Source organism: Desmodus rotundus, chromosome 1 (assembly GCF_022682495.2).
Source record: "Desmodus rotundus isolate HL8 chromosome 1, HLdesRot8A.1, whole genome shotgun sequence".
Classification (NCBI taxonomy): Eukaryota; Metazoa; Chordata; class Mammalia; order Chiroptera; family Phyllostomidae; genus Desmodus; species Desmodus rotundus.
Window position 1 is genome coordinate 18429517 of NC_071387.1, and position 20141 is coordinate 18449657.

The 20141-nt window shown below is 37.9% G+C and overlaps 1 protein-coding gene across 1 annotated transcript in view; it reads right to left on the reverse strand.

Moving 5' to 3' along the window:
* HSDL2 (hydroxysteroid dehydrogenase like 2) overlaps window positions 1-20141 on the reverse strand; it is a 60762-nt gene that overhangs the window by 25240 nt on the left and 15381 nt on the right. Inside the window, exons 6-8 of the mRNA XM_024562189.3 lie at window positions 17428-17526; window positions 2690-2884; window positions 917-988 (exon numbers count right to left, since the gene is read on the reverse strand). Coding sequence (XP_024417957.1) covers window positions 917-988; window positions 2690-2884; window positions 17428-17526 — 366 coding nt within the window. The remainder of the gene's footprint in view (window positions 1-916; window positions 989-2689; window positions 2885-17427; window positions 17527-20141) is intronic.

Below are 20141 nucleotides of genomic sequence, written 5' to 3' on the forward strand. Positions count from 1 at the left end.
GAACAGATAAAGATAGAAAGGATTAAGATTAAGGCAGAAAGACTCAGCATGAAAAGGCATTGCAGTAAGGTTCTATAAGTTTGCTAAATATATAAAGGAAATTTGTTCCTAAATTTTCCAGGAGACATCTAAAGAATTCATGACCACTTAGGAGATCTAGTGTCCATTATATAAAAATAAGTTAAGGGCCCAGAATAAGAACAACTATTCTTGTTAACAAACCATGAGAGAAATTCTTCTCATGGGTATTCATTAAAGAGATGCTTCATCTTCCCTGGCTGGTGTGGCTGAGTGGATTGAGCATTGGCCTGTGAACCAAAGGGTTGCTGGCTCGATTCACAGTCAGGGCACATGCGTGGGTTGTGGGCCAGGTCCCCAGTAGGGGATGCTCAAAAGATGACCACACGTTGCTATTTCTTAAGCTGGTAACATAAGGCTGGAACACAAAGATTACCATGTAAACTCTGGACCTACTCAAAGGTGCTACTGAACAAAGGAAAACCAAAACCTCCTTTGAAGTTAATTTCTCTCATAAAGTAGTCACATAGCACAAACTCTTTGAATGGTGTTAGGTATACTTCGATGTGACACATTCTTCCTCAAAATAAAAATAACACATCAATACAAAATACCTAAAGTACCTAAAGACAGTGCCATAGAAAAGAAATAAAACCTTAAAAAGGGTTGAGATTTTTTTCAGACTTTTAAAAGTTAAATTAAAAAACTATGTTATGAACTTCTTACTGGTAGAAAAAAAAGACAACTTCTTTGCTAGAACTAAGACTTCACATTACTTGTCTAGTTTAAATCACAAAACTATTTAAAAGCAGATGACAGAAATGTTTAATTCTATATTTTGGAAAAAAGATACTTAAGTATCTTTATTTTCCTACATAAAATATGGTCTATATCTTACCATGTGATTCCATTTTCTGGGCAATTGTATCTGGGAATTCATCTAAGAAGAAATCTGGTAACAAAGGATGGCCTGAAAAAATGACCCCAAAAATAATCAGGTTAACTGTAACAACTTCAATATATTAAGATTTTAACACCTTTTTAATAAACATAGTATCTGTTTTTATGTAAATAATCATTCTGATGTGATGGAAAGACCCCCAGGAGAATTGTTAAACTGCCTGATTATTAAGTCAAAATAGTTTCCCCATAACCCAGTTATCCTCCTCTCCTACGGCAAATTTCATCCAACCACAGTCACCTGTTAAGGCCTTAACTGCTCTTCCAGGGGCCTTTGCCCTCTTATCTATCCACGCAACTCTTATGTCTTATATCCCTCCAAGGTGCCAAGGACTCGTTTCCTACCTGACCCCCAAAGAGAAGGGGACTCCTCATAAAGAAGGACTTGTTCCCCATCTCTGTCTCTGTCTGTTCCTCCCTCTGAGAACATTAAAGAAAACTAAAGGGCACGGGTGAACTGGGTGTGTTATAGCCTAACACTTACCATAGTACTAATCATATTAAGTTCTCAACGCTTGACAGGATTTTTAATTTAAATCAAATTTAAAATCTTGTGCATAAAGATGCTATGTCTTTAGTACCTAAAGTGATAATTACACTGTACCAGGACCCAAAGACCTGGGTCTGGTTCAGGTTCTGCCGCTTACTAGCTGACTACTTTTAGACTAAGGCTCAATCTCTTCGAACATGTTTTTCTACTTAAAATAGTAACTAACTACTGAATACTGTGATTATAGCATACGCCAGGCACTGTGCCAAGCACATTATACACATTATTGCATTTAGTTTTGACAAAAATCCTGTATGGAAGGTAACATTCCCTTAGTTTTACCAGTAAGGAAAGTGAAGCTCAGAGAAACTGGGTGACACTCGTAAAGTGCAGTGGAGCTGGAATCTGAACCTGAGTTATCTTCTCCCAGACCCCATGTTCTTAATCATGAAACAACATTGCTTCCCTCACAGGACTGCTGTGAGGTTAACTAGACAGTGTATATAAAGATGCTTTGTAAAACTGTAAGGAGCTACTTCATTCAATTCAGTTCAAACTGAGAGACAGGGATGACACAAATATAAATGTTTAACCTAATAAATAATATTTAAAATATACATTAGCCCAAATAATGACTACGTGTCCATTATTTGGCATGTATTATCTTATACATACAGTACAATGCATTATCATCACCATCATCATCTGTAATTTCAGAGAGAAAGAATGATTTTTGAATAAGGGGAACTACTGAGAACGTCTCACATCATACCCTTGTGCATCAGACTGACCCTGCTCACTCACCTTCGCCATCTACCTGTAAGCTACTCTAAGAGACAAACATTTAGAAAATGGCCATCATCTTAAGAAGCTTTTGTGAAAAACCCACTACTGTGTCTTCTGTTACCATATCCTTGAATAAAATCTTTAGTCTGTGATGTTAAAAACTAATCTTAATTTCTGGTTTCAAGATTTGGAAATGGCTAATAGCTGATGTAACCTTCTGCATCTGTTCATCACTTTAAAAGCCTCTGGCTCACTTCTGTTTTTCCTTTCTTCTCTAAGGGGTGTTGGTATGGGGTTTTCCCTTTACTGGGAGGACAGATTTTAAAAGAGCATATTAATTTTATAATCACACAAACATACACACACAAGAGATTTGTGTTCCTTGCAGAAAATGTGGAAAAATACATCATTATTTTTAAAAACAATAAGCATTACCTGGTTTAATTGCATAGGCGTCAAAATTTTTTATTCCTTCTTCTTTTAAGATATTTTCATCAATAATAAAGTTGCCAGTAAAAGTTTTAGGCTTTTTGAAAATGGAATACGCAGCATCTGCAATGATGTCAACTTTTCTACATTGGCTTTCAATACCTGATCCTCCCAGCATATCCATAGCAGCGGTGTGTATGGCTGCGGAGAAAACATACGCATCGGTAACTCCAAACCAAATAACGGGACTACGGGAGTAACACGCAAGACGGCTAATCCCTTTATTTCTCAGGCAATGAAAACAAGACCCAGAGCTTAAAGCATTTGCTAAATGTTCTATTGACATACAGGATAGAAGACACATTTCCCTTGCTCTACACAACAGTGCCTTATGCAGAACTCCTTCATGAGGCTCACAGCAAAATTCAATTAGACTTTTCTGATTTAGAATACTTAAGAATGTGCATACCATTCTTCAGAGTCAAGAAAGCCAGTGAGACATAATAGAAAGAACAATGAGCTGCAAGTTAGGTAACAGATTTTTATGTCAATTGTGCCATGATTTTTTGGAAAATCATGTTAGCATCTTTTGGTCTTTTAGAAAAGTTTCCTGTTTCTAAACTATGGAGCTCCTTTCTTAAGTTTGTCTCTCTTTCCTCTCTTCTACAATATAGAGACTTTGTTCTTCTCTTTCATCACTGTATGCCCAGTGCCTAAAACAATGACAAACACACCATAAGAACTCAATAAGTAGAGGTTAACAATCGGATCCATCATAACATGAAATTCACTGATGACTTTTGGAAAAGAACATACACAATCTGTAATGAAAGCTGATGTACTTCAGATCGTAAGAATCCTGAAGGTGACCCTAAAACTGGAGTCTTATTAAGGAATAACTGGGAAAGTATCTAGTAGCTTCAGATTGAGTCTCCTGGTTACAGTTTGCTCAAAACAGACAGTAACATGAGTCTTAAAATGAATGGGGAAGATTTCCTTTCACATAAACATATGCGTTGCATATCAGGTTTAAAACGTCAGCACTGCCTTTGAGTCCTTCTTCTCTGGGAAGAGAGCTTATCTCACCTCTTTAACACCTGCCAGCCCCTGCCAAGCACACATATATTCTTCTGTGTACTGACTAAACCAAAGATAGCACTCATTATAAAGTGTACCACCTAAGAAAAAAACTCCTTAAACTATGATATGTCATCAATTATAAGATCATCCTGATATCAAAGATGTGAAAGTGTAAAAGCATGGGCATCTCAGAATCAATGAAATATGGTATTCACTGCCATGAGAAGACGACAGAAAGTAGGTCCATTGAAAAACAAGTAAACTAGTTTTGGTTTTTAGCAACAGAGAAGTTTCTGCCACCTCATCACTTGGCCTCCCTGGTTAGTTGAGTTCCCACATCAATTTGCAATGTGGTCCAGGTGATAGAGAACTGAAACTGTTCTGAGAGAGTGTTGTTATCTTCTTCTCTGCTGCCAGAACCGAGGTCAGTAGCTGTCATTCATTCCCAGACTGCTCACCCCAACCCACATGACATCTACCCCAAAGTGGACCTCCCTCTTCCATCACACTTGTTCTGACCAGTCAAGAAGAGGCAGAAGGCATTTTGAATAGCAGCCCCCATCCCTCCTCTCTGCCCTACCCTCCATTTCAGCAAAAACTATGAAATGGATTTTATAAATAGAAAAAAGTTATATTTTTGAAGGTGACCTAGTTGGGGGCCTGAGAGCCTCATGAAACTGCTAGATGTTGTGAAACTGCTAGAAGCCTGCACACTGATCTGGGATCAGTGTGATCAGCTAAATCCAGTGGGGTCAAAGTTCTAGGCCCAGAAGGGGTAATGTAGCTGGTGTAGAGAAGGCATACGGAGCCAGAGAGGACAAATAGTAGAACAGGACCCTGCTTTGATTGTTGATAATATATGTTATCCATTCCATTAAGTGCAATAAACCTCCTTTTCCTTAAAGGGCAGTAATGTTGGGAGAGTACTTCAGGTTCCAGCAGGCAGAGAGAGAAAGCCACTGTACACAGTCTAGGAAGAGGAATTGTATTTTTTAAAAATAGAGAGCTAACAAAAAGCTAGGGGCCTGGATACCCTCCCAAATCCATTTTCATTGCCTCAGTAATAAACAATGCCATATCTTAGCTAACTTTCCTGCCTCCTCTCTCCACAATCTTATAAGCCATCCTATATTCAGATTCCAGGTTAAACTTCTTAAACTTCAACAACAATCATATCTCTCCACTGCTCCTGTTTTCCCTGTACTTACTATTGCTCTCCTGCTTCAAAATTCTAAAGTGGTTCTCTACTGAAAGTAGGTTAAAATTCAAACTCCTAAACCTGGCAATAAAACCTGGGACTTAGCTCATCCATCTTCCCTCACCGCTTCATACCCATCCAATATTCCAGTCAATCTGAACTACTTGCAGTTGCTCAACTTCTGTGGAATATAGAAAGCCTACACCCTATCACACAGACACCAGTTCAAACTCCTTGTAGTTCCACCAAACATCTTCCCATACTATAGCCTTTCTTGTTCCTTCCCTCTGCCTGGAATGTTGTTCCCTCTGTCAGGAACATCTTGCCCAGTCCTTCTAACTCCAACATCCAGTTAAGGTCTCATTTCAATTGTTTACCTCTGTTAGGAAATCTCCTTTCCTGACCATCAACTTGAGACACAGCAGTCCTGCTATGTTTCAGAAGTATCAAGCACAAGGAACATGACTGCAGATTGAGTTTACTATGCCAACAAATCTAGAACCCAAATTATACCAATGGTTCCAAGATGTCTAGTAAACCTTTTAAAATGAACATCTCAAAGCTAAAGTAAAGATCTTGGCAGTGAGATGACTCTGTCCATCCTGATACTGTCTTCCACATTCCCTCTCACATAACGTCCTCCTCCTTTCTTACATAAGCTTTGTTCAGAATGTCCATTTTAAAGCTAGGCAGAAGATGTGCATTTATTCATTCATCAAATATTTACTGAATATCTATAACAACTATAATAAAATAAACATTGTCTCTACTTTCAAGCTTTCATTCTCGTAAGATGTTAAACTCTAGTTAAAAAGTTAATAATTTATTTACAAATATTGTAAATGATATGAAGAATACGTACAGACTACTATACTAAATCCCATATCAGGCCCCATCTTATAAAAACTATCAGCAGTATTTGACACAATTGATCACTCTTCCTCCTTGAAACACTTTCTTCAAGTGGCTCAGGATATTGCACTCTAGTTTCTTCCTACCCTACTCTCCTATGTAAGGTCTTTCTCTTCTTCCCAACTTCTTATTGGTTAGTGGTCCTCTCTTCCTCTGTTTTCTCCCTAGATAATATCACATAGCCTTGTGGCTTTATATACAATCTATATGCTGATAACCCACAAATTTCAATCTCCAGTCTGGACTCTCTCCTGACCACAATTGCACACCCAGCTGCCCGTGGACCATCTCCACATGGACACTCAAACATGATGCCCCAGCTGAACTCCAAACCTTGCTCTCCAACCTGATCTACCTGAAGCTTTCCCCAGCTCAGCTGATGTCAACTTCATTGTTCCAGTTGCTAAAGCCAAAAATCTTGGGAGTCATCCTCGACTCTTCTTTCTTTCCTACGTCCCACACCTAATCTGCCAGCAGATATTGTTAATTCTAGTATCAAAATAAATCAGAATCTGACCACTCTCCACCACCTTAACTGCTATCACCCAGTCACACCTGCCACCATCTGTGTCTAGGTTACTGCAACAGCCTCCAAAGTGGTCTCCCATGTCTCTCCCTTTGCCCCCTGAGAATCTATTCTCAACACAGAAGCCAGAGATGCTTTCCCAAATTTATGCTTGATCAGCTCCCTCCTAGGCTCAAAACCCTGCAAAAGCTCCTCATTTCACTCAGAGTAAAAACTCAAGTCTTGGCAAGGACCTATAACATCTGGCCCCATGTCCTCAATGGCATCATCTTTTCATTTCCTACTACTTTCCCTCACTCCAGCCACACTGGCCTGCTCCCTGCTCTCCCATGATGCCAGGCATGCTCACTTCATAGGACCTTTACCCTGGCTATTTCCTCTGCCTTCAAGGTTTTTCCCTCAGATAACTCATGGCTAACACATTCCCAAAGCTAATTCCATCACCTTCTTCAAGTCCATGCTCAAATGTCACCTTCTCAAACTGCAACCTACTCTCCCTCCCTCCTAATCCCCCTTGCCTTGTTTCTATTTTTTAGCATTACTATATATTTTATTTTTCATGATGTTAATTGTCTATTGTGTCTTTCCTAATTAGACTGTAAGTTCCTTCAGGACACAGAATCTTGTCTGTTTTGTTCTATGAATATCTTAAGCAACTAGAACAGGTGCCCAATAAATATTTGCTGTATGAATAAAATCTAAAATTTTTAGAGTATACCAGGCTTCTTCCAACTTTGTTACCCCAGGATCCCCAAAACCTAAAGATTTAGGAAGTGGATGCAGGGAGGGAAGGGCAAAGTGTGATGGAAACAGTTTTTCATCTCCCACACTAAACGGTAAACTCTTCGGGGGTAAGACTGCATCACATCCACCTTAGTTACCCACTAATGCCTTGTACACAGCAGACGATAAATTTTTTGTTAAATATATAATGAATGAATAGTACAGAGAACTGTGCCTGGAATATAAAAACATTTGCCAGATGAATGAAGAGAAAGTAACAAGTAATATAACAGAGATACAATATTATGTTAGGACTTTTGTTATCTCAGAGTCCTTCCTTTCTACCTGCCTGACTCTCACGATCTATTAACTTTAGTAACAGCTGTGTTTGACTTGGGAGCAGGAGGTTGAAAAGGAAAGGAAGTTGAAAAAGGTCACAGTAAAATATGAACTTTTAAAGTCTTTGACTGTGATTCACACTAAGTAACACTGTTTACCCACATGACTAAGAATGCATATTACATACATATATATACTAACAAATTTTATTTATATATAATATTTATATATGAAACAGTACTGACCCTTACTATGTGTAGTTTTCTCTAATATTTTCTATTTTATTCCATTGGAAATAAAACAAAACAACAAAAAATTCTGGCTGCTGCCTACCAAATCGATTCCACTATCCACTAAATTGATTTCATGCCTCACTAAGTCAATTTCATGACTCACCAATGAGTCTTAGCATATAGTTTGAGAAATACCGTAGAAACACTTTTTCACTCTTACTGTTTACCCCACTGCAAAGAATATTCCTCTCCAGAAAAATCTTAAAAGAATTGTGTCTGATACAGAAACATAAGAGAAACGAAGAAGCAATAAAAAATGGTTCTGATCCCAGAGTAGACCAGGAAATAAAGGAATCTTGGTCAAATTACAGAGGAAAGGAATCAATTTTAACAATTGATTCCTGGAGTCCTTAGAAGAAAAGAAGATGGAGACTAGAGAGCTGGCGCAACAGCTAAATTTTCCTAAGAGTCACATCAGCAACATGCCCCAGTGCTCCATATCTGCCTACCCACAGCCCAGCCCCTTACTTCCTCGGCTTCAATACTGGACCATTAGACTTCTCACTACTGCTTGGAGCTGAGGAAATCCCTTCACCCAACACACAGCAGATGGGAAGTAAAGATGAAAAGAAACCCCTCATCTGTTCCTACGCTAGAATTCTGGATACATTTCACACTGCCATATGTGGCAGTTCAGTTCAAGAGTACCCACAAAGCTATAGTACTTCATAAAAATACTGGATTAAATGTACTTTTAATGGGCAACTCCTACCAACCTAGTCATCTACTAGGTGAAAAGGCCAAAGAAGTATCCCCAGGACCCTGCACACTGTTTGCCACATGGTAACTGTCCAGTAGGTATTCATGGAGTGATGAAAATAAATAAAATGATGCCAGAAGGAAGAAGAATGGGAATAAACAATATAAAGGTCCCTAGTGAATACAAGAACACGTTAAATGAACCAATGGAAAGAATCAAGAAAAATCATGCCCGGGCTGGACAGCTCACTTGGTTGGAGCATCATCCTGATATGCCAAGGTTGCAGGTTCAATTCCCAAACAGGGCACATACTAGAAGCAACCAATAAATGCATGAATGGGTGGAACAATCACTGTTTCTCTCTCTTTCTTTCTCCTTCTCTCTCTAAAATTGATAAAGAAAAAACAAAACCAGAATGTTAGAAATTCTGTAAGATAAATGATCTGTTTTCCAAGAAATAAGTGGCAAGGAAATAAAAAAAGAGTGTAACTGCTATAGACTAAAAACATTTAAGAGACATAGCACATAAATGCAATGTGTGGAACTTGTTTAGATTCTGATTTGAACAGACTCGCTGCAAGAAAAACATTTGGAACACCTGAGGAAACTAGAGCACTGATATGATATTTGATGATATTAAAGTATTATAGTTTATGAATTTTAGCTATGATAATGATTTTATGGGTTTTTAAAAAAGAGCCCTTATATTTTTAAGATACATACTGAAGTATATATAGATGAAATGATAGTGTGACTTAGACTGGCTTTAAAATAATCCAGTGGAGTAGAGGTGGGGATGGATGCAGGGGATGGAAGCACATGGGCTGGCGAAACCAGACTGGCCATATGTTGAAAGTGTTGAAGCTGAACAATACATGGGGTAGTACTATGCTTTCCACTTGTGTACATTTGTATATGTTTGAAATTTTCCACAATTCAGGGTCTAAAAAATAGGTAATAAGGGCCTTACAGACTATTTATTATAACTTCTAATTTTTAACAAGTTTATTTTTTATTTTTAAAATATTTTATTTATTTATTTTTAGAAAGGGGGAAAGGGAGGGAGAAAGAGAAAGAAACATCAACATGAGAGGGAAACATCAATCGGTCGCCTCTCATATGCACCCTAACTGGGGACCCAACAAACAAGCTGAGGTACATGAGTTAAAAAAGAGGAGAGAGAGGAAAGAAACATGGAATACCACCAAACAAAATCAAGAGACAGAAACACAGAAGAGAAGAACCAACATAGGCACAGAGCTACCGGAAAACAAAGAACAAAATGACTATAGGAAACCCTCATACATCAGTACTTACCCTAAATGTAAATGCACTGAATTCACCAATAAAGAGGCACACATTAGGAGATTAAATCAAAAAGTAAAACCCAACCATATGCTGCTTTCCAGAGACACATCTGAGAAAGGGTGGAAATAATTCTCCAAGTAAATAGCATACATAGAAAAGCAGGTGTAGCCATACATATATATGACAAAATAGATTTAAAAATAACAAATGTAACAAGAAACAAAGATGGATATTTTATAATGATAAAAGGGGCACTACATCAAGAAGACATAACACTTCTTAATCTATATGTACCCAACCAGGGAGCACCAAAATATATAAAGCAATTACTCATAGAGCTAAAGGAAGAAACAGACCAAAACACAATCATAGTTGGGGACCTTAACACTCCACTGAGAGCTCTAGATAAATTACCCAAACAGAAAATCAATAAAGAAGTATCAGCCTTAAATGGCACATTATACTGAATGGACATAATTGACAGGTACAGAACCTTTTAATCCAGAACATCAGATTATACATTCTTCTCCAGTGCACACGGAACATTCTCAAGGGTAGACCATATGTGGGGTCACAAAACTAGCCGTAACAAATTCAAGAAGATTGAAATTATACCAAGCATAATCTCTGACCACAAGGCCATGAAATTAGAAATCAACTGCAAAAAGGAAGAAACCCACAAATATTGTGGAGGTTAAACAACATACTACTAAAAAATGACTGGGTCAATGAAGAAATAAAAGGTGAAATCAAAAGATCTATAGAGAGATATGAAAATGTAAACACAACATATCAAAACTTCTGGGATGCAGCAAAAACAGTAATAAGGGGGAAGTTTGTATCATTGCAGGCCTATCTCAAGAAACAAGAGAAATCCCAAGAAACAACCTAACATCTTAAAGAACTAGAAAAAGAACAAAAGCAACCCAAAGTCAGAAGAAAAGAAATAATAAAAATTAGAGCAGAATTGAATGAAATGTAGAACACAAAGATTATACAAAAAAATTAGCACAACAAAGAGCTGCTTCCTTGAAAAGATTAATAAAATTGCTAACTCCCCTGGCTAGATTAAGGAAAAAAGAGAAAAGACCCATGTAAACAAAACCAAAAATGAAAGAGGAGAAGTTACCACAGACACCACAGAGATACAAAGGATCACTCTAGAATATCATGAAAGACTATATACCACCAAATTCAATAAGATAGAAGAAATGGATAAGTCCTTAGAAATATATAACCTTTCCTAGAGTAAACCATGAAGAACTGGAAAATCTAAATAGACCAATCAGCAGTGAGAAAATTGAAGCTACCATCAAAATCCTTCCAAAACAGGGAAATCCAGGACCAGATGGCTTCACCAGTGAATTCTACCAAACATTCAAAGAAGAATTAAAACCTATCATTCTCAAACTCCTCGAAAAAACTGAAGAAGAGGCAGTACTTCCTAATACATTTTATGAGGCCAACATAACCCTGATACCAAAACTTTCAAGGATAACACAAAAAACAAAAACTACAGACCAATATTTCTGATGAACACAGATGCAAAGATCCTAAACAAAATACTAGCAAATCAAATACAACAATACATCAAAAAAGTAACACGTCACGATCAAGCGGGGTTTATTCCAAGGCAAAAAAAATGGTTTAACACATGCAAATCAATCAATGTAATACACCACATTAACAAAAGAAAGCATAAAAATCATATGATCATATCAGTAGATGCAGAAAAAGCATTTGATAAGATACAACATCCATTTATGATTAAAACTCTCCAAAAAATAGGAATAGAAGGAAAGTACCTCAACATAATAAAGGCCATATATGACAAACCCTCAACCAATATCATATTCAATGATGAAAGACTGAAAGCTCTTCCTCTAAAATCAGGAACAAGACAAGGAGGCCCACTATCACCCCTCTTATTCAACATGGTTCTGGAAATCCAAGCCAGAGTCATAAGGCAAGAGAAGAAATAAAAGGCATCCAAATTGGAAAGGAAGAAGTAAAAGTGTCACTTTTTGCAGACAACATGATTCTGTACATAGAAAACCCTAAAGACGCACTAAAAAACTATTAGAAACAACAAACAAATAAAGTTGCAGGATATAAAATTCATGTACAAAAATCCACTGATATTAGTATGTAAGAGTACACTAATAATAAAACTTCAGAAATAAAATGAAAAAAAAATCCTTTTGCATTTGCAACAAAAAAAAAACCCACCTAAGAACAAACTTAAGAAAGAATGTGAAAGACCTATATACTAAAAACTACAAAGCATTATTAAAAGAGATAAGAAAAAGATACAATGATATGGAAAGATACCCATGTTCATGACTGGAAGAATCCACATAGTTAAAATGGCCACACTACCCAAAGCAATATATAGATTTAATACAATACCCATCAAAATCCCAATGTCATTTTTAAAGAAATAGAACAAAAAAAATCAGATTTATATGGGACCAGAAAAAAAACTCCAAATAACCAAAGCAATTCTGAGAAAAAAGAACAAAGCTGGAGGTATCACACTACCTGACTTAAAATTATACTACAGAGCTATGATAATCAAAACAGCATGGTATTGGCAGAAACACACAGATCAGTGGAACAGAATTGATATTTGAGATACAAAATCACATATATATGGGCAAATAATTTTTGACAAAAGAGACAGAAACACACAATGGAGAAAAGAAAGCTTCTTTAATAAATGGTGCTGGGACAACTGGAAAGTCACATGCAAAAGAATGAAACTAGATTATAGTTTATCTCCATGTAAAAAATTACTTCAAAGTGGATCAAAGACTTAAATATAAGAACTGAAACAGTCCTAGCTGGTGTGGCTCAGTGGATTGAGCCCTGGCCTGTGAACCAGAGGGTCGCTGGTTCCATTCCCTGTTAGGGCACATGCCTGGCTTGCAGGCCAGGTCCCCCGTGAGGGGGGCACACAAGAGGCAACCACACATTGATGTTTCTCTCTCTCCCTTCCCCTCTCTCTAAAAGTAAATAAAATCTTAAAAAAAAAAAAAAAGAGCTGAAACAATAAATTACATATTGGGTTGGCCAAAATGTTCATTTAGTTTTTTTCTGTACAATGGTTCTAGTAGTGCTTAGTTGTCTTTAACTTCATTCAAAACAATTTTGTTAGATTATATTGTGACAGCTGTAGTATCAGCATGCATTTAAAAAAACTTATCAAAATTAGTGAATTTTTGTGCAGCCATTTTAATATTGAAGATGGAAGAAAATATACATTTCCTGTGTATTATGCTTTATTATTTCAAAGAAGGTAAAAACGTAACTGAAACACAAAAAAGGATTTGTGCAGTGTATACAGAAGGTGCTGTGACTGACTGAAAGTGTCAGAAGTGGTTTGCAAAGTTCCTTGGTACTATTGACATTTTGGCCAAATAATCCTTTGCTGTGGAACTGCCTTATGCATTGGAAGATGTTTAGCAGCACCCCTGGCCTCTACCCACTAGAAGCCAATAGCAGGAGATAGTTGACATAATCAAAATATCCAAATCAATAAAGTTTTTGGTGAAAATGAAAAATGTGTCTTTTTATTTTATGGAAAAAATAAAACAGACTTTTTGGCCAACCCAATGGAAGAAAATATAGGTACTAAACTTACAGACCTTGGTCGTGGAGAACATTTTATGAATTTGACCCCAAGAGCAAGGGAAACAAAGGCGAAGTAAATAAATGAAACTATATTAAACTAAAAGGCTTCTGCACAGCAAAAGAAACTGACAACAAAACAGAGAGGCAACCTACCAAATGGGAGATATTTGCAAACAACAGCTCCAACAGAGGTTTAATATCCAAAATATATAAAGAACTCTTAAAACTCAACACTAAACGATCCAATTGAAAAATTGGCAGGGGTTCTAAACAGACACCTCTCCCAAGAAGACATAGAATTAGTAAACAGATGTATGAAAAGATGTTCAACCTCACTAACTATTAGGGAGATGCAAATCAAAACTACCATGAGATACCACCTCACACCTGTTAGAAAGGATACTATAAACACAAGAAGTGGTAACAAGTGTCGAGAGGTTGTGGAGGAAAGGGAACTCTCCCTCACTGCTGGTAGGAATATAGACTGGTACAGCCACTATGGAAAATAGCCTGGCAGTTCCTAAAATAATTAAGAAGTTACCATATAAGATCCCTCTCCTGGGTATCTGCCTGAAAAACTCGAAAACATTTATTCTCAAATATATATGCACCCCTTCGTTCATCGTAGCACCATTCACGGTGACCAAGACACGGAGACAACCAAAGTGTCCTTTTGACAGAGGACTGAATAAAGAAGATGCGGTTCATATATACAGTGGACTACTACTCAGCCATAAGAAAAGATGAAATACTGCCATTTGCAACAACACGGATGAACCTTGAGAGTTTATGCTAAGTGAAATAAGTCAGTCACAAAAAGCTAGGAACCATACTTTTCTTTTGCCACTTTTCCATGCTCATATGAGCCCTATATAATTCAATTACTTCCATATTTTTCCCTGCTCCTTCTCAGTTTTGAAAAGACAGATTAATGCTTTTTATTAGAGACTGATCTTAAAGTTTTCTCTTATAGTATCTCTTCTATATCAAGCTATTTGGTACTTATATTTCATATTCCCAATGATTCCATCACAACCCATTTACGTCTAACCATATAAATTACAGGGTTACTTGCTAGAAATTATTTCCACTCTTCATTTCCCTCTATTCTGAAGTCTCTTTTCTGATTGATTTGTTAAAAGCACTTATAGGTGATTTTTTGTCAAATGTGACATCCTTGCACATACCCCTACCTTCCTTTCATCTTGTCAATAAATGTTATCTTGACCGAATCCCTTCTTATCAGTAATCTGTAGATGTTATTCCACTGACTTCTAGTTTCTGATGTTGCAGACGATGAGTTTTTTTTCTTTGTAACATATTATTCCAGAAAGTCTGTAAGATTTTTTTTTATCCCTAAAATTCTGAGATTCTCCCAGGTGTCTTTTCTTCCCAATAAATTCAACTTTAAACTTGCAAATTAAAATTTTTAATCTGCACACTAAAGTCTTTCTTCAGCTCAAGGGAATTGTTTTCTGTTTTTAGTTCTATTATTGTTTCTCCTCCTCCTGGGATTCCTGATATTTGCATGTGATGGTCCCTAAATCTCATTCCTTTTTCTTCAGAGTGGTTTTCCTCTGAGATATCCCTTGTACTTGAACTTGTAAGCTACTTATACCTGTGTTAACAGTGACCACTCCATTCTTCAATTCAAATACTGTACTATTATTTTAATTCAAAACGCATCTCTGTATAGTTCCAATAAATCATTTTTCATGCCACAATTCAATCTCTTAAGTAGTTGTACTTACTTAATAAAGGTATTTTCTGTTTTCTTTAGCAGTTTTATGTCACTGAAAGCTGCTCTTCTGGGACAGTGGCTTAGTCTTTCTGTGCTGGACATGAGCTGCACTGCACTCTTTTGTCTCCTTATTGCTCTATTCACCCTTCGACAATTTGAATGGTGGCAATCCTGCCAGCAGTGGTAAGCACAGCAGTCTCTGCCCCATGGGTAGGTGATGTATCAGATGTACCAGTCATTGAATCCATCTGGGGGCCTAAATAAGTCTCCTTGGTCCCCTCACTGTCCCAGTCTCAAGGGTAGGAAATACTTAATACCCTGTTGAGTCTTCAGATCTCCATGGGTCAAGCTATTTCCAGGAACTTCTGGGTATTTATTCTCTTTCCAGTGCTGGTCTCATCCTGTCCTCTGGACCAGAAGGAACCAAGTCCTTCACAAGTTTCTCATTTGCTTCTCTTATAGAATCAATGCTTTACTCATTCCTTCCAAGTCCTGCCTGCCTGCCACCCCAACATCTGCTCCTCTCAGGGGAGTTTATGGCTGGTTAGAAAGGAAGGACAGCAAGGACATGAGTTTCAACAGTCACCTTTTCAGAAACCCCTCTACCCTCAAATAAGTGGAATATAGGGAACCAGTCCGCGTGGCAATGGCGAATGTAGCTTAGCCCTGGTTCGGAAAACCGACAGGCACGAGGTGGCACACAGAAGTCAGGCCCACAGATCGGCTTTCCCATGGGGAAAGGCCTGCATTATATATAGGCTGCTCTGAGGCTTGCTTTTGCTAAAACTCCCTCAACCTGAGTTAAGGCAGCAAATGTTTAATGTATATCTTTGAGGTAACTTCCTAAAGTCTGTGCTAAACCTCCCAAGGACAGTGTAACCAGTTCAACCACCTTTTCCCTTGCATTTGCAACATCCTTTTCTTTGTTATCTACAAAAAGTAATCACCTAAAGCAAATCTGAGCATAATGAATGAGAACTTTCTTTGATGTGATGCTCCCAGAAAGCAATAAAAGCCTGTTTAGGCAAGGGTCGGCACTCTCACTCAGAGAGTGGCCATGCCGTCCCCTTTCTTCACAGGACTTCTGCAGTCCGCGTGAATTTGTTCATCACATCCACAACACCACGGACACTGCTGCATGGAGTCTGCATCAGTGGACAATATTTCAGTTGCCATCTGTATGTTTCAAGGAATGTAATGAAGAATGTAAAGATTCTTTCAAAAGGAAGCCACAGCTTTCATTCATTCGTGCAATAAATATCTGAGTGCCACAGGGGGTCCAGGAGCAGAAACACCATTATTGATCCCTAAGGAGATTCCTTGGAATAGGACCACACTAACTTAGGTGTTTAAGTTCTGTATTAGTATAATAAAGGTTCTGATAAATTTTTAAAAGGTGAAATGAAAAAGTGGTTCCCATTATGTGTTCTCTTGATCATTAAACACACTCTTCTGGCATAGGATTGCCATTTCTCTTTAAGATGAAAAAACTTAAGGTTTTCACAAGCATTATCTGTTAAATACACAGAAAAACTTATAGAGAAAAGATTGTCTTTTTCCTCCTTTAAGCTAGTTATTATCTATAAGTGGAGAATAGGAACCCACAAGGACAAGCTTTCCCTTTCTGTCAGTTTTGCTGGGTCTCCCTCATTTTTAGACATCATATTCCCAAGCCATCAATATCTGTCATACATGAATTCTAAAGCTGCATACAAAATCCAGCCATGTACAAGTTCTTCTGTCATGTAAAAGAGGTCTAGGCCTTCTGTGGACTCAGAATTCATGTGAAAGTGTACACATAAATCAGCTTTTTACAAATGAAAAGGACAAAGGAAATACTGTAATAAAGTAAAGAAGCACTTGTTGGGATGTATGAGGAGAAAATAAAAGCATGAGAATCTGCAGAATTTAGTAAGGTACCAAGATGAGGACGCACACTTGGCTTCCTGTTGGCATCAGTGAAACTCTCCAAGTGTTCCAGTGTTCAATGTTTCAAGTATAGCAATCTGCATAAGTCAGTCATATAGTCCATGTCAAAGCTAGAAGATATATAATAAAGATTTTAACTTGTTTCCCAAAGACTGAGGTTACCTTTGATAGCCTACTCACGCCTACCCCACCTTGCTCACCCAAGCTGCATCTCGAAAGTGTCAAGAACAATAAATGACGAGAGCATTTGAGATTTTGCTCCCCAGCATATGTCGTCAGTTTGGTTCAAATAAACCCTTACAGAAATTTAAAAAAGAGAAAAATAAATGAGAATCCAAAAATACATTTTTTAAAGTATATACCTGTTTTAGGCCATAATGCATTGACTGCAACTTCACCTTTAAATTCTTCTGCCATTCCGAGCACACACATAGACATACCGTACTTAGCAATGGTATAAGCTGAAAAAAAACCACAAAATATTCAATTAAGAAATAAATTTTTAAAAAAGAAATAAATTAATTTGCAAATATAAATAATCGATGTCTTTCCATTACTATTTCCTTCCTGATACATTTTTTTAGTATTCATTTTTTTTACTTTTTGAAGATTTTATTTATTTATTTTTAGAGAGGGGAAGGGAGGGAGGAAGAGAGGGAGAGAAACATCAGTGTGTGTTGCCTAAACCACACACTGTGCCCCCTACTGGGGACCTGGAAAGCAACCGAGGCATGTGCCCTGACAGGGAATGGAAGTGGTGACCCTTTGGTTTGTAGGTCAGCACTCAGTCCACTGAGCCACACCAGCCAGGGCTAGAAGTCTTTAATACTATGTAAAAAATATAATTTTTGAAAAATTGTATTTTACTGTTTATGCTATTACAGTTGTCCCAAATTTTCCTTTGTCCCCCTCTACCCAGCTCCTCCACTCTCTCAAGCAATCCCCACACCATTGTCCATATCCATGGGTCCTGCATATTGGATATGTACTTTGGCTACTCTATTCTCTATGCTGTACTTTACATCCCCATGACTATTCTGTAACTACCAATTTGTACTTCTTAATCCCCAATACCTCTCCCATCTGGTAACCATCAAAACGTGCCCTATATCTATGATTCTGTTTCTGTTCTGCTTGTTTGTTTATTTTGTTCTTAAGATTCAATTATTGACAGGTATGTATTTATTGCCCCTTTAACATTTCATATAATAATGGTTTGGTGATGATGAACTCTTTTAGTTTTTTCTTGTCCGAGAAGCTCTTTGCCTGTCCTCTGATTCTAAATGATATCTTTGCTGGATAAAGCAATCTTGGATGGAGGTCCCTGCTTTTCATGACTTTGAATATTTCTTGCCAATCCTTTCTAGCCTGCAAGTTTCTTTTGAGAAATCAGCTGACAGTCTTATGGGAACTCCCCTGTATGTAACTAACTGCTTTTATCTTGCTGCTTTTTTAAGATTCTCTATCTTTAAACTTTGACATTTTAATTATGAAGTGTCTTGGAGTGGGTCTCTTTGTATCCATCTTGTTTGGGACTCTCCTTGCTTCCTGGACTTGCATGTCTATTTACTTCACCAAATTAGGGAAGTTTTCTTTCATTATTTTTTCAAATAGATTTCCAATTTTTTGCTCTTTCTCTTCTCCTTCTGGAACCCCTATGATGCAAATGTTGGACCTCTTGAAGTTTTTTTGGATTCTTTTTTCTTATTGTTTTGATTGGTTGTTTTTTGCTTCCTTATGTTCCAAATCACTGATTTGATTATCACCTTCATCTACTCTATGTTGTTTCCCTGCATATTGTTCTTTATTTCAATTAGTGTATCCTTTGTTTCTGACTGGATCTTTTTTAGGCTATTGAGGTCCTTGCTAAGTTCCTTGATCATCCTTATAACCAGGATTTTGAATTCTGCATCTGATAGATTATATCCATTTTGTTTAGTTTTTTTTCTGGAGTTCTGTTCTGTTCTTTCATTTGGGCCATGTTTCTTTGTTTTCTCATTTTGGCAGCCTCCCTGTGTTTGTTTTTGTGTATTAGGTAGAGCTACTACACTTCCCAGGCTTGATAGAGTGGCTATGTGTAGTAGATGTCTTGTAGGGTCCAGTGGCACAGCCTCTATTACCCAAGCTGGGTATTCAAGGCGTGCTCAATGTGCGGGCTATGTACACCCTTCTCTTACAGTTGAGCCTTGATTGCTGTTGGCACATCCAAGGTCAGCCAGTGAATGTGTTCTGTCCAGGGTCACATACAGCATTAGCCAGAAAGCAAACTGCAGATGGCTGCTTGGAGGTGCCCAGGAGAGGTCAAGCTGTGAACAAAGGCCAGTTGCTGCTATTGCCAGGCCTGGAGCAACTTAGTGAGAAGTATGGGGCTCACTGAAGCCAAATGCTATTTGTTTGAGAGAATTTAGGAAAATCTGAAGCATAGGCCAATGCAAGCAATTCATATGGAAAAGCCACTGGAAACAGCTGAGGTGGGCCTGAAAATTGAGTGGGAATCATCAGCATGGGGCAAACAATGTTAGCTAAGTTGATAGAGTCTCAGATACGGCACCTGCCTGCTGGCTCTGCGAGGGAAGAGCTCAGAAGAGGAAAAATGGTCTCTGCCAGCACTTCTGTCTGGGAGAAAGCTGTCCTCCAGCTCTTTCCCTGATGCCGGGTAATTCAGTTCCACCCTGTGTATTTCTGATGCCTTTCAATCTGCTGCCCTGGCACTGGAGGTCAGAGGGAGTAAGTCCAAGTAAGTCTGTGCATGGGTTCTTTAAGAGGAACTGCTGAGCTTCTAGCAGTTTCTGTCTTCCACAGCCTCAATCGCTGTTGTTTTTTACAGCTAGAAGTTATGGAGACTTATTTTCCTGGCACTGGAACCCTGGGCTAGGGGGCCTCATGTGGGGCTGGACCCTTCACTCCTTAGATATTCTTCCTGATTTTTATCTGCCACACATGGATGTAGGACCAGCCCATTCCACATCTCTGTCCCTCCTACCAGTCTCAATGTACTTTCTTCTTTACTTTCATAGTTGAAGGACTTCCATTTAATCAATTTCTGATGGTTCTTCAAAGCATAATTTTTTAAATG